General features: G+C 46.6%; 1 protein-coding gene across 3 annotated transcripts in view; it reads left to right on the plus strand.

Annotated features, from left to right (window-relative positions):
- The window catches only part of CTNNA2 (catenin alpha 2), a 520748-nt gene that overhangs the window by 364116 nt on the left and 141412 nt on the right, over nt 1–15220 (plus strand). For all 3 annotated transcript variants that reach the window (XM_087962697.1, XM_087962698.1, XM_087962699.1), the window contains exon 9: nt 7655–7807. In XM_087962697.1, coding sequence (XP_087818823.1) covers nt 7655–7807 — 153 coding nt within the window. The remainder of the gene's footprint in view (nt 1–7654; nt 7808–15220) is intronic.

The raw sequence follows: 15220 nt of genomic DNA on the forward strand, positions 1-15220 counted from the left end.
TGCAGACGTTTTGTTACCCAACTAGATAACGTCATCAGTGCACCATTTTGCATTTCGTGGGCACCTACCCAAATTGTAGGGAGAGAGTAGACATGAAACTATTTTATAATATGTGTGTGTTATGTGTGTGAACAAACTTTTTAGTCCCCCCCGCTTTCCCAGTCTCACAGCCTAGGTGCAATTTCTATCCTCAGGTGTTATTAACCTTCCCTTAAAAGTCCCACTTGTGTTCACGCCACTCGATACTTGATTATACTTGCTCAACGGCAACAGGTAATGGTGTTGTCAGTGGTAACTTTTGATGCTACACGTTAAACAGAGAAAACTTTACAAGCAATCCTGTTTTCCCCCCATCGCTAACAAAAGGTTGGCTGAATGTTTCACTAGTGAGAAGTCCAGGGTGACCCACCCTTGATAGAAGTTGAACAGTCGATAAGAACCGTGAGCTCCCACTCTGGCATAACATCCTCTGTCCCCAGCAGGCTGTTTAATCCCTTTTGTTGCTGTAATTAGTACACAGGCATCTAACTCTGTGTGTTTGAATGCGTTCAGGGAGAAATAATTATATAACCATGAAAATCATTGTTCTAGAGAGCAGTTTGGATTCCTGAAATGCACTTAGAATTGGAGCTAAACAATACAACAGAACTGCTCTGGTTTGGCAAAGGCGCTCTTTTTCTACGGCTTTCTGAATTCTAGAACTGCTTGGGAAGGAATCCTACAAATGTGCAATTTATTGACTTGGGTTAAATATACAGAGAGGTATGAGAAAACAGAATAGTTGCAGTTCAGGGTTGAACTGGCAGAGAGTCCTTGGTGCATGCAGACGTTTCAGGACCCAACTAGGCAACATCATCAGTGGTAGAAAGGAGTGGGTTTGTAAAGAGGAGGAGGAGGAGGACTGTGGGGTCCTTAGTGTTCTCTAAGCTCGACTATTTTCTTGCAGACATTTCATTACCTAACTAGATTATATCATCAATGCTAGAAGAGAGATTTACAAGTTTACAACTTCTGGAGGCAAGTTGTTCCACTGATTAATTGCTCTCCCTGTCAGAAAGTTTCTCCTTATTTCCAGGTTGAATCTCTCCTTGTTCAGCTTCCATCCATTGTTCCTTGTCTGTCCTTCAGGTGCCTTGAAAAATAGCTTGACCCCCTTCCTCCTCTCTGTGGCAGCCCCTCAAATATTGGAAGGCGGCTCTCCTGTCTCCCCTGGTCCTTCTCTTCACTAGACTAGCCAGGCCCAGTTCCTGCAACCGTTCTTTGTATGTTTTAGTCTCCAATCATCCCCTCATCATCTGGTTGCTCTTCTCTGCACTTTTTCTAGAGTCTCAACATCTTTTTTATATCATGGTAACCTTTTTTTTTTTTACATGGTGGGAGGGGGTTGCTCTTGTATTATACTAGTGGCTTACCCTGTTATTGTTAATGGGAGACTTCTGGGCGCCAGGGTATACGTGTCTTCACACAATAGCTAGAAAACTCTGAAAGCCCATCTCATCCCTCGGACCTTTGAAGAACTCCAAGAAAACCCTAAAGAAAACTTCCAAGAATGAGAGAATCTCGCTTGGCTGGCAGCAAATATTTGGGAAAGCGTTTGAATTACACCAGAGAGTAATTACACCACTGCAGACCAAGGAACTCATGGCAAACAATGAGTATTGGTACCACACGCCTGAATAAAGCCGCCCTCGTTCCATACTTCAGCATTGATTGTTGCCCTGAATAACCACATTTATAATAATACCTCGCCTTTATGTAGCAGACTCCAAAGGTTTACATGCATTAGCTCCATAATTTCTAAGGTGGATCAATATTATTTGCTAAATATTAACCAAGGAGAAATAGAAAGGAAATTAATATTTGGCAGATGGTTGCTGGCCTATGTCCACCTAATGCAGGGATCCCTAATCCCCTGGGCTGTCCTGCCCCTGGTGGAGACGGACTCTGAGGGAGAGGAGGAACAGCCGACAGGGAGTGGGTGAGAGTGGGGCTCCGGGGGTTACGGAGGAGGCTGGGGAAGGGCAGAGGCCGGCTGGGCAGTCAGAGGAGGACCCGGGCCCATCCCCTCTCCATCCTAGGGCACGCAGGGAGGTGAGGATAAGGGAGAAATGTGAATGGTGTGGTCTAAGGGGGAGGAAAGGGCCTTGATCCCCTTCATGGGCTGCAGGTGTGAGATCTGCATAAGAGTTTGGACCTGCGTGCTAACAGACGCTGGAGACCAATTAGTGTTTTATTCCCTAGATGAGGTTTATCTTGGTTGGCGTTCTTCCAACGGTCTGTCCCTGGTTATCTGCCTGAAGTTGGCAATTATTTATCCTGGTCTGTTGTGGAACTTTATTCAGTGCTATTTGTTTTATTCAGTGCGGTTTGTTTTTGGTTTTTGCTTCGTTATCGGCTCTTTGAATGTGAACGGTGTTTCTTGCCTTTGAAATGTTATTTTGAACATAGTTTATTTCTCCACTGTGAACAATTAAACAGTGAAGCCAAGTTGAAGGCATTAAAGGACTTTTAGTTACGTTTTGGTTTTTGTTATATTCCTGAGATACTCTGGGTCACCACATGGGCCATGGCCATCTCTTGGGCCCTGAGCCTTTCGGAACTGGGCCGCAGAAGCTGCAGGCGAGCACGCACACACACACACACACTTGCACAAGTAGCGGGTGATTTTGTGTGTTGTACGTCCCCACTTGTGCAAGCGGTGGATGTGCGTGTGCATGCGTGCCACATTTGCACGAGTGACAGGTGCCCATGGCCACCACTCAAATGACATGGAGCTGCGTGTGCACACCCATCCACCCACTTGCACGAGTACCCACTTGTGCAAGCAGCAGTGTGCCTGTGTGCCACATTTGCACGAGTGTCAGTGTTCTGACCCAGCTCCCCAAACACGACAAACCCTCTGATGTGAACTCAAAAGATTCCTTTCTTAGGAGCACCGGCAGCCCCAGCCAAACGCTTCTCTCTCTCTCTCACCGCAGGCTAACAAGTCCGGCCTGCAGGGGAGATGAATCGTTGTCTGCCACCCCTATTCCTCTCCGCCCCCCACTGCCTTTGATCCCCCGAGGTTGGGTGGGGCTCTTCCGTCCCAAGGACCGGCCCATAGATTCCCACTGCTCTCCTCTCCTCTGCCTTCTGGGCCTCCCCACGTCAGGCCCCGCACCCAGTCCCTCCTCTCCCTCGGAGCTCTCAAGTTGCTTTGATGCTGACCCTGACTCCAGCCCCTCCTCCCCCTCCTCCTCTGATTCAGGCCACAACAGACAGGGACATGTGACCACTGCTCGCACACATGGAGCTGTGCGCACATGCACACATCCTCCCTTGCATGAGTAGTGTGTGCTTGCGTGTGCGTGCACATCCCCACTTGTGTAAGCAGCAGACACCCGTGTGCGCTCCATTTGTGTGACCGGCGGGTGCCATATGACCACCGTTTGCACAAATGGAGTTGTGTGCCCATACACGCTTTCTGGCCAGTCGCACGGGACTCGCATTTCCTGGCTAATGACTGGCATCCGAACCACTACGAATACCGATTGAGGCTGTTCAGTTTTGTCAGCCACCTTCTTTCTCAAGACGATAGCCACTCCTGCTCCTGGGAGTCAGAAGGGATGTGTGTGTGTGTGTGTGAGAGAGAGAGAGAGAGCACACACCTTCAAATATTGTGGTGCTTTCTAGAACCATTACAGGTAGTCTTTCACTTATGACCATTCGTTTAGTGACCGTTTGAAGTTACAAAGCCACTGAAAAAAGGGACTTATGGCCGTTTTTTTACACTTACAAGCATTGTGGCATCCCTACGGTCACGAGATCAAAATTTGACCGCTTGGGCACCTAGTTATGACAGGAATCAGGTAGATCCCCTTTTGTGACCTGACAAGCTCAGTCTGTGGGGAAGCCTGGCTCACTTAACAACTGGTGTTACTAATGTTACTGACTGCAGTGATTCACTTAATAACTTTGGCACAAAGTGTGGTAAAATGGGTCAAAGCTCACTTTACAACTGTCTCGCTCAGCAACCAAAATCTGGAGCTCGATTGTGGCCATAGGTCAAGGACTACCTGTACTTTGGGGACTCAAAAATCAAGAGAGAAGTTCATTTGGGTTCCTGGATGTAGACAAGATTAAACGCTGTAGGATTCAGAGACTATACCTGAGCTTCTGCGTCTTTCAGAAAGAATTCAGAAGTTGATCAGACCTGACATAAAGGTGAGCAGAACCACCTTCTGTTGTTCAATAAATCACTCCACCTTTTTCTAAGCTTCTGGGCAAAAGCTGCAGCTGCTTTAATGGCTGCATGAATGAGCAGTTCCTTAAAGCAGCGGCGTCTTCTCCAAGCTTTTGAAGAAAGCCAAAGAAAGATTAAAAAAAGAAGACATAGCTATTTTAATGAGTAACAGAGAAAGGCTGTGCTCTTCAGACGCTTCTTCCAAATCCCTGTTTTAAACCGTGACCAGCCCTAAAATCCGCTCTCACCCGCCTTTCAGAAATCTAAAGGAGAATCTAAGTAATTTGGGAAATCTTATTTTATTTATTTTTATATTTTATTATTACATTTATACGCCACCCATCTCACCGGTAGAAGCAGTTTTTAGGTACTTTTCCCCCTGCGCGAAGGGGAGGCACAGAGATCCTGCCCAGGTGGAGGGGATCTGTTGGAGGGCAAATGGATCCCAGACTTTCCCCACCAGCCCCCGGGGAGGGAGAGTTTCTCGATTTCATTCCTAACGGTTGTTTACTTTGATGAATGGTCCTAATTGGGTAAAATAGAGCCGATAGCTTTGAATATCTTGTGGAAGAGGACAATTAATACTCCCTTGTCATGCTGCTGTTCAAGCTATTAAAAAGAACACCTCATGTTCCCACTCCTGTCACGCTTAACAAATGGTTTTGTCAGGCCTCCCTTCTGGATTGTCGTGGACGGGTTGTGAAATTGTGGGTGTCTCGTTGCAGAAGTAAAAATCTATTAAGTGCCCCTCTCCGCCATCCATACAAGGGCATTGCAAGGCTCCGGCTCGGAAGGAAGGAGATTGCAAAATATTTGTTTGCATTGGACTAAAGTAAATAAAGTAAATAAAATGGAAAAAAAAATCCCGTGGTGAAGAGGGACTTCATTTAGCAAAGACAAGAGAGGCGGTGATGTGATTTGTAAAACAAACAAACAAGAATCCATAATTTAGTTGCCTTTTTTTAAAAAAAAAAATCTGCGTAATGCAGTTGATGGATTCCAGCTGCATGCTAGAAATAGGATTCAAAAGATATCTGAAAGTACTTTTTTAATGTGTGGCATGTAATTAACATTTTATGACATTAAAAAGCCCCACTGAAGGTTGGTTTTGACCTTAAAAGAAATATTAGAACTTCATTAAAAGACTTTCTGTAGCAACCTGTTGTTTGTTTTTTCTTATACATCCTCTTGCCTTCCTTCCTTCCTTCCTTTTCTACTCACTTTCTTCCTTCTTTCCTCTTCTCCCTCCCTCTCTTCCCACCCTCCCTTCTTTCCTTCTTCCTACCTCATCCCATCCTTCCATCCTTCCTTCCCTATTCTTCCTTCCTTCTTTTCTCCTCTCCTTCCTTCCCTTTCTCCCCTCCCTTCCTTCCTTCTTCCTTCCTTCCTTCCTCATCCCATCCTTCCACTCCTCTTTCCTCCCTCCCTCCCTCCCTCTTTCCCCCCCTTTCTCTTTTGACTTGTTTTATGCTGCTTAATCTGTTTCATCCTTTGGGAAAAACAACAACAGCTAATCTAACGGACAAGGCAGATCCCAGCTTGCATAGATCCCAACTTCACGTCGCCATTTTCTCCTTTCTAATTCACCCAGGAAATTCAGCCAGGGAGCCTCTTTTCCCGCCTGCTTTTGTGGGGGCTACAAAGTGGTGGCTCCCTTAAGAACACCTTGTAAAAACTCACCACAATTCGCCAGGCAAGCTGGTTTGTTTTTCCCAGGCCCCCAAATGTGCATCGGGGGGGGGGGAGAAAAGGCTTTGCCACTTTCTACAAGCAGCTGCCTCAATTGCTCTCGTTTTTCTACGTCTGGGTGCTCTCTGGTTGGCCCCACAGTCAGCCAGAGGTTTAGGCTGGATTTAGCCCTTTTATCCGTCTATCGAGTCCCTTCCAAAGGATTCGGGATGGGAAGTTCTTGACTGATACGATGAGGTGTCATTCACGATCCTTTAGGGCAGGGGTGTCCAACCTTTCACCTTCCCTGGGCCACATTAGAAGATGAAAATTTGGTTTGGGCCGCACATAATTAAATTAAATTTTAAATTAAATTAATTTTAAATTAAATTAAATTAAATTAAATTAAATTAAATTAAATTAAATTAAATTAAATTAAATTAAATTAAATTAAATTAAATTAAATTAAATTAAATTAATTAAATAAAATTATTATTTATTATTTATTTTTTATTATTTATTTTTTATTTTTTATTTTATAATTTTCCGGCCAAATTTTGCAGGGGGGGGGGAAGAAAGCTTGCCCGCCTTCTGCCTACCTCTCCTCCTGCAAATTATTTATTTTTTATTAATTTTCCGGCCAAATTTTGCGGGGTGGGGGGGAGGGGGGGAAGAAAGCTCGCCCGCCTCACGCCTACCTCTCCTCCTGCAAAAGCAGCAGCGGCGGCAGCGGCAGCGGCGGCAGAAGCAGCAGCGGTGGCGGCAGCGGCGGCAACAGCAGGAGGTGGCGGGGCGGGACTTTTGGGCTGCGGCTGCCCGCCTTTTCTGTTGCTCGCCTCACCCCGCCTCGCGCCTGCTTCTCCTCCTCCTCCTTGCTGGATCTTTCATGAAGGTTGGGGTGGGCGTTGGGCCGCATTACGAGGCGACTTGGGCCGCATGCGGCCCATGGGCCGCGGGTTGGACAAGCCTGCTTTAGGGCGTAATATTTGACCCATACTGGTCTGGAGGATAATTCAGATTTTCTCTGCTAGTCAAGACATTCTGCAGCAAAAGGTATCGACCATCAGGGTCTGTTAAGGGCTTCGCTTATTAGACCCGGGTAATTTATCCCCTCGAAAACGGAATGGAACGGGGTGAATGTTTCTCAGACCAAAGAATTCGGTTTCCCTTGCAGGAACTCCGTTGCTGCTCGAAAAAAGAGTATTTCAGTGCAGTCTTCTAGTCTGATGTCTGTTTCTCTGAGGGGAAAAATGCAGGCAGTCCTCGACTTACAACCGTCTGTTTAGTGACGTTTCGAAGTTATAACAGCCCTGGGAAAAGTGACTCACACTTACGACCATTGTGGCACCCTGGTCACATGATCTAAATTCAGAGACTCGGCAACTGACTTGTACTTATGATGGTTTCAGTATCTCAGGCTCTTGGGATCCCCTTTTGCGACCTTCTGACAAGCCAAGTCAATGGGGGGAAGCCAGATTCACTTAACAACCGCAGCGATTCACTTAACAACTGAGGCAAGAAAGGTCATAAAGTGGGGCAGAATTCCCTTCAGAAATACCTGGGTCGATGTCACTTAGTAACAGAAACGTTGGGCTCCATTGTGGTCGTAAGTCGAGGACTGCCTGCGCCAACAAAAGACTCCAGGGTGGGTTCTGATAGTCAAGTTGGTGCTTTGAGTAACGCAGCTGCCCGGGGTGAGGGGTCTTGACCTCTGCGGGTACCAGGGGACCCACCTCCCACTTTTCTGCGTTTGCTTCCCCACAGTTGCGGAAGGCCGTGATGGACCACATCTCCGACTCGTTCCTGGAGACCAACGTCCCACTGCTGGTCCTCATCGAAGCGGCGAAGAGCGGCAACGAGAAGGAAGTGAAGGAGTACGCACAGGTCTTTCGTGAGCACGCCAACAAGTTGGTGGAGGTAAGTTGGGGCTTCCGACACGGCCAGGCCAGGGGCCCCTTTGGAGCCACAGACAGGGAGCGCGCCGACTAAAAGAAAGGAAGGGTTTTTGACGCTTTATGATTAACTCGGGAAAAACAGACCGGAAGGCAGGGCTTCACGAAGCAGATGGATGCCAAGCAAGACGGCAACCAGGCCTCACAGAAGCTGCCAGGAGCTCCCTCATTTCCGGAGGAGGAAGGTCTGGTGGGAGCCAAAGGAAGGGCCTTCTGCGCGGTGGCCCCTTCCCTTTGCAACACCCTCCCTGTGGCGGTTAGGCTGGGCCACGCTTGGGCACTTTTTCACACGGCCTTGGACACCTGGTCTTGCCAATGAGGGGTGGGGAACGCAGGGTGGGATGGAGCCCATCACCTGGCTTGTTTGATCGATTGTTGGGTGGGGGGGGTTGTTTCTTATTGTTCGTATAATGGGTTTTTATTTTTGTCAGCTGCCCAGAGTAACTGAAAATGAGTGGAAAGAAAGAAAGAAAAGAAAGAAAGAAAGAAAGAAAGAAAGAAAGAAAGAAAGAAAGAAAGAAAGAAGAAAAGAAGGAAGGAAGGAAGGAAGGAAGGAAGGAAGGAAGGAAGGAAGGAAGGAAGGAAGGAAGGAAGGAAGGGAAGGAAGGAAAAAAAGAGAGAAAAAAAAAAGAGAGGAAGAAAAAGAAAAGAAAGAGGGAGGAGGGAGGAAGGAAGGAAAGAAAAAGAGAAAGAGAAAGAAAAGAAAGAAAGAAGAAGGAAGGAAGAAAGAAAGAGAAAAGAAGATAGAAAATAGATAGATAATAGATAAGGAAAAGAAGGAGGAGGAAGGATAAAGAGAAAGAAAGAAATAGATAGAAGAAAGAAGAGAAAGATAGATAGGTAGATAGGTAGATAGATAGATAGATAGATAGAATAGATAGATAGATAGATAGATAGATAGATAGATAGATAGATAGATAGATAAACAGAGAGAGATAGATAGATAGATAGATAGATAGATAGATAGATAGATAGATAGATAGATAGATAGATAGATAGATAGATAGATAGATAGATAAACAGATGGATGAGATAGATACTAGAGATAGATAGAATATATGATAGATAGATAGATAGATAGATAGATAGATGAATGATAGTGATAGATAGTGATAGATAGATAGATAGATAGATAGATAGATAGATAGATAGATAGATAGATAGATAGATAGATAGATAGATCCAAAAGTGCCCTTATTTTAAAGGCAACTGGATTTTCTGTTTTCCCTTGAAGCTGTTTTGCATCTCAACCAAGAAGCTTCCTCAGTTCTAACCTTAACCCAGCCTTAAGTCAACTATAACTACAGTTAGAACTGAAGAAGCTTCTTGGATGAGATGCAAAACAGCTTCAAGGGAAATCAGACAGTCCAGTCACCTGGTCCCCTTTTGCAAACTTCTGACAAGCCAAGTTAATCGGGAAGCCAGATTCCCTTAACAATCATCTTCCTAACTGCACAGCTGCCGCGATTCACTGAGCCACTCTTGTAAAACGGAGCAAAACTCACTGAACAAATGTTCCACTTAGCAGCAGGAAGCCTGGGCTCCGTTGTGGTCCTGAGTCGAAGATGCCCCGTATTACGAAGGGGAAGGATTCTGGGTGCCGTTCTCCTCCATGGGGTTCCTCAGGGGGGGAATTGGAGGCAACGGACTTCGTGGGGCCCATGAAATCACACGAACGAGGTGGTGGTGGGCCTGATCCCGGAACAAAGTGGCAAATGAACACATGACAGTGTTGAGTTGCGTGACATCCCAGGTCTCCTTCTACACACTCCGGAAGGTTTCGCCGTTGTTAACAATGATTAGCCGACAATCGTCGTCAGATGTTGCTTGGTGATAAGCAACTCATTAGGCAACACAACAGCACCAGAGATAAGCTGCCAAGTCTCCTAACCTTTCCATTAGCTAATGGGATGTTGGCAAAAAAAAAGAGAGAGAGAGAGAGAGGATAAAATCAAATCAATATCAGTCCATTGTCCATATGTGTCTGCACGAAGGAGTAGAGGCAGCGTTCAAGTCTACTAGGAAGCCAAGAGGCCTCTTGTTGGGCCTCTGTGGGAGTTACACCTCCTTATCTCTGCATCTCCTTCCAAGAAGAGGAGGAAGGCAAGGAAAGGGAGGAAGGGCCTCTGTTAATATGAACGTGGTTATGCCAAGAGAGCCTTGAAGCTGCCTTCATCGTGTCCTTCCTCCAGATAATCTGTTACGTTGGATCTTACGTGGAAATCTATTTTAGTGGTGATCCCCAAGAACAGCAGCTTGGGCATAACAAAAAGAACCCAGAGTTGGCAGGGACCTTGGAGCAGATCTCCCAGCCTTTCCAGACTGGTCACAGAATCACAGAGCTGGAAGGGACCCTGGAGGTCTTCTAGCCCAACCCCCTACACCATTTCAGGCAACGCCTGTCCAATCTCTTCTTTAAAACCTCCAGTGTGGGAGCCCCCATTTCTTCTGGAGGAAGGCAGTTCCACACATTCATTGTCCTGCCTGTCAGGAAATTCCTCCTTAGTCCCAGGTTGCTTCTCTCCTGGATCAGTTTCCATCCTTATTGCTTCTTGTCCTGCCCTCAGTTGCCTCGGAGAATAGCTTGACTCCCTCTTCTTTTAGGGCAGCCCCTGAGATATTGGAAGACTGCTATCATGTCACCCGTAGTCTCCCCCAATAAACGAGAGACCTATCCAATTCCTGCAACCGATATGTTTCAGCCTACCAGCCCGCTAAGAATTTGCAGGAATTTTAGCTTCCAAATCACATCCATGGTTCCTTGTGGACCACTTAGGTCAACGCAGGAACGTTTTAAATCTAAAGTCGACTCTTTCAGGAGCAATAGAACGTAGATCCTTTAAGTTACCCGATTCCAAAAACTGCCATTAGACAACTTGCCTTTTAAGTTGTATCGTTGAAAAATAAATAAATAAGATCCCGTGTCTTGGTGTGGGAAACGAGGAGAAAAAACTTTGGATTCCTTCCTTTCCTCCCCTCCCTCCCTCTTTCCCTCCCTCTCCCTCCTTCCTTCCTTCTTTCCTCCTTCCTTCCTTGATCTGGCATTAATTCACAATGGAGGAATGATTGATGAAGAACATAAAACTTGTTGAGATGACTGAAGGAATGTTTTTCATCAGAGAAACAATATCTACCTTTTTGGCTGACTATAAACTCCTGATGGCATGAAATAGGGGGAAAATGAACTTACGCCTTGAATAATTGGATAAAAAAGAAAAAAGTTGGCTGTTTTGCAATCATACAGTGAGAGATAATTTTGTAATTGTACATATTTGCTACAAAGGAAATTGGAAACATCTTATTTTTATTCTTTTGGCCTTTCTTCCTCCCTTTCCTCCCTCTACCTCCCTCTGCTTGCTTGCTTCCTTTTTTCTTTCCTTCCTTCCTTCCTCCCTTTCTTTCTTTCTTTTTCTTTCTCATTCCTGCTTTCCCTTCTTCTTTTCCTCGTTTGTTAAATTTATTTGCCACCTATCTCACCATGTGGGTACGCCAGGTGGCTTACAACAATAAAACAGGAAAAAAAATGTTTTAGAAAATGTAAAGGAATGAAAAAGGAATAAAACAACAAGAACAAAACTAGGAGAAACTTCTTCAGGTTTGACTGGTTAGTGGGAATCTATGGACTTGCCCAATTTAGCTCTCCAGGACTTCATCTTGTTCAACCCAAGGCTGAGCTGCATCCAATGGATTAGGGGCTAAACTATATATTCCTTGCCACTTGTCAATAACCTCCCCAGCTCCCCCCCTCCCCCCCCCATGGGTGGGTTCCTCTTAAACCCTTGGCCAGCTGGGGAGAGTTCGGCAGAGTGGCCGCTTGTACCAGGCAAAGTGCCAGGGAGATGTTCCAGGACACCCTGGTGGAGACGGAAGGATCAAGGACCACCACGCTGGGTGATGCCTGGGCTCTCTCTCCCCCGCCCAGGGAGTGCCGCAGACGGAGGAAAAGGGAGGGGAGCTGCCCTTCAGGCCACGAGAATTCTTCCTCTGGGCCTCAAGACTTAGGAAGAGAAACAGGGTCCTTTGCTTCCCCTTTCAAGCCAAACATGGTTTATCGGTTGTCCATGTTTGGCTAGTCTAGACAAAAGAAGGACTTTTATAGGGGGAACATGGTAGCAGTCTTCCAGCATTTGAGGGGCTGCCCCAAAGAAGAAGAGGGAGTCAAGCTATTCTCCAAAGCAACTGAGGGCAGGACAAGAAGCAACGGGTGGAAACTGATCAAGGAGTGAAGCAACCTGGAATTAAGGAGGAATTTCCTGACAGGGAGGACAGTTAACCAGTGGAACTGCTTGCCACCAGGAGTGGTAGGTGCTCCATTCCTGGAGGTTTTCAAGAAGAGACTGGACAGCCCCTTGTCTGAAATGGGATAGGTTCTGCCGCTTCAGCAGGAGGCTGGACTAGAAGACCTCCAAGGTCCCTCCCAGCTCTATTCTGTTCTAATTCTATTCTAATGTGTTGGGTTTTCTCCTTACTGCACCTTCCTTGCAACCGGCAGGCAGTTCTTGGCTAAGGGCTGCAGTTTCCTTTGCTGAGCAGGACAGCGGTTAAGTGAGTTTTGCCTCGTTTTAGCACCTTTCTGGCCATGGTTGCGGAGTGCAGTTGTTAAGTTCGGTGGATCTGGCTTCCCTGTGGACTTCGCTTGTCAGAAGGTCCCCAAAGTGGATCACATGGCCCAGTGGGGGAAGTGGAAGGAGAAGGGGACAGCAGAGGATGAGATGGTTAGGTACGGTCATCCATGCCCTGAATCCCCAGGAGGGAGGGAGAATGGAAGAAGGATGGAAGGGAGGGGGGGAGGGCGTGAATTAATGCAGAGCTACGGTGGGGAAGGAAGGAAGGAGGAAGGAAGGAAGGAAGGAAGGAAGGAAGGAAGGAAGGAAGGAAGGAAGGAAGGAAGGAAGGAAGGAAAAGAGAAGAGGGAGGGAAGGAAGGAAGGAATCAGAGGAGGAGGGAAGGAGGAAGGAAGGAAGGAAGGAAGGAAGGAAGGAAGGGAAAGGAAGGAAGGAAGGAAGGAAGGAAGGAAGGAAGGAAGGAAGGAAGGAAGGAAGGAAGGAAGGAATCAGAGGGAGGGAGGGAAGGGAGGAAGGAAGGAAGGAAGGGAGCAAAAGAGAAAGGGAGGGGAGGAAGGAAGAAGGGAAGGAAGGAAGGAAAAGAGAGGGAGGAAAGGAAGAAAGGAAGCAAAAGAAAGAGAGGGAAGGGAGGAAGGGAGGAAAAGAAGGAAGGAAGGAAGGAACAAAGGGTGACATGACTTTAGTGATGGAACAACCGTTATTTTCTAGTCCTTTCTCACTGAGCCTCCTATCTCCAGCTCCTGCAATGTCAATTATCTTAAAACCCGTGACTGGCCTTGGGCTAAATATTTATCCCCTTGAATGGAGAAGAATCTTAACCTCTTCATTCTCAGTCACTTCTTCAATATTGGGATTCTACCGATTCCTCCTCGTTGCTGGTCGCTTTTGATTCTTACTGGGATGCCAATGAGTCCAGAGGCTCCCCGATGGCCTCTTTCCAATACTCCCTCGGCGGGTTTCTTTTCTGACCTCCACATCCCAGATGTTCCACCGTTTCCTCCTCCTCCTCTTTGCCCAAGTAGCATTTACTGCCATGCTGGCCTTTCTCCATTTTCACTTCCGTTACATTTGTGCACAGCGACGATTCTTAAATCACCTCAACACCAGACCTTCTGCTCTCATCTTTAAAGTGCTTTTTTTAAAAAACATAGCCATGATTATTATTATTTTTTGTTCTTAACTTTTCTTTGGATGTTGTTAGAAAACCAGATACACAAAAGCTTCTTTTTTCCTCTTCTGCCTTCACATTATGGAATAACGGACTCGGGAGGGACCTAGTCCAATTGTCAGCTGCTCATTCTGACATCCCTCCTGGGTTTCCTTGAATTGAATTCCCCCTTCCTTTCTTTGGTGGTTTTAGGATATTTTTCTTGGCTACCCTTAGCATATTTGGCCACTTTTTTTTTTAATTTCTTCATTTGTTGGTTGAGCCTGCAATGTTCGATCTGTGTTTGGAGCAAATGCCGGCTATCGATTGAGCAACAGGGATGTAGTGAAGTACTCATTCACTTGGCCATTGTGGCTTTGCTTGTAGTTTCAGGTCATTCACAGGCAGGAGGTGGGAAGCCTTAATTGGGCCCTTGGATGTGTCTCGTACCCATTGCAGGTTTGATTGAAAATTATTGACGGTGGAGAAATGGATGTTAGGAATTGTCATGACGAGAAGGACAGCTCCTCTTCTGAGGTTAAGTTGCTTGATTTTGTTCCAAATATTTTCAAAATGTTTTTCATGTTATCTCTCAATCCGGCCCTTTCAAAGAACTTTAAAACCCAGTTGTGTGACCACGAGACAAATGCATTCTTAAAGCCAATCCAAGCCGCCTCCGCCTCCTCCTTCTCTTTCTCCTCCAAGCAACTAACTCTAGTGATGATCGATGGCTGCTCCTGGCAGTCACCAAGAAGGTGGTCGGTGACATATTTTCATCCAGTTTGATTTAAAATAAGGCGCAGGCTTCTCCTCCTCCTCCTTCCTTTTCTTCTTCCTTCTCCTTCTCTTCCTCCTTCCCCTTCTTCTTCGCCTTCTCCTCCAAGCAACTAACTCTAGTGATGATGGGTGAGAGACAGAATGGATGGAGGGATCTTCTCCCCGTGGATCGATAGATTTAACCTGGGAACAAGAAACAAAGCCCTGACGTGTGTCCCCCCCCAGCACTGCTTGGCTCCCACCTGGGAGACCCTCCGTGCCCCTGAGCTGCCCCTGGTTCAGTCCTAAGAGGGAGCCGTGTCTAAGAGGCGCCTTCCCAGAGGCACCAGTGGGCCTTTGGTGCTGGTGTTCCTCCCCTTCAGGGTGTCCCTTGAGGCCTTGTGTGCCTGGCAAGGTTTCTGGAGGCTTCCCTGAAAGGATCCGCTGCCTGCAGAAAGGGAGCCCTTCTGGGTGGCGGCACGTAGAAGGAGCCCATATTTTAGCATGATTAAAATTTGATATACTGCAGGGAATCAATCAAGTCCCAGCACCAGGCAGGCCTTGGCAGCTAATCGCGTAAAAGAAGAAAGCTCCCATTCGGCTTGATGGTCTCTTTGTCCATTGGACTTACAGGAGCCTTTCGCCAACCTCCCCTCGTTCATCCCGATGTCTTTTTAGCAATAGATTGCTTCTGGTTTTGTCAAGGAAGGACAAATATTGTCTTCCTCTTCATTTTCCTCTTCCTCGTCCTCCTTTTCCTCCTCCCTTCCCTCTTCCTCCTCTCTTCCTCCTCCTCCTTCTCCCCTTTCAATCCTTTTCTTGCTTCTTTTCTCCTTCTTTTCATCCTCCTCCTCCTTTTCACCCTTCTCTTCTTCCTTTTCCACCACCTCCTCTCCTCCTTTTTTCTCCT

This window comes from Notechis scutatus, chromosome 4, assembly GCF_049901735.1.
Source record: "Notechis scutatus isolate UNSWTSFEM ecotype Mainland chromosome 4, rNotScu1.2, whole genome shotgun sequence".
Lineage (NCBI taxonomy): Eukaryota > Metazoa > Chordata > Lepidosauria > Squamata > Elapidae > Notechis > Notechis scutatus.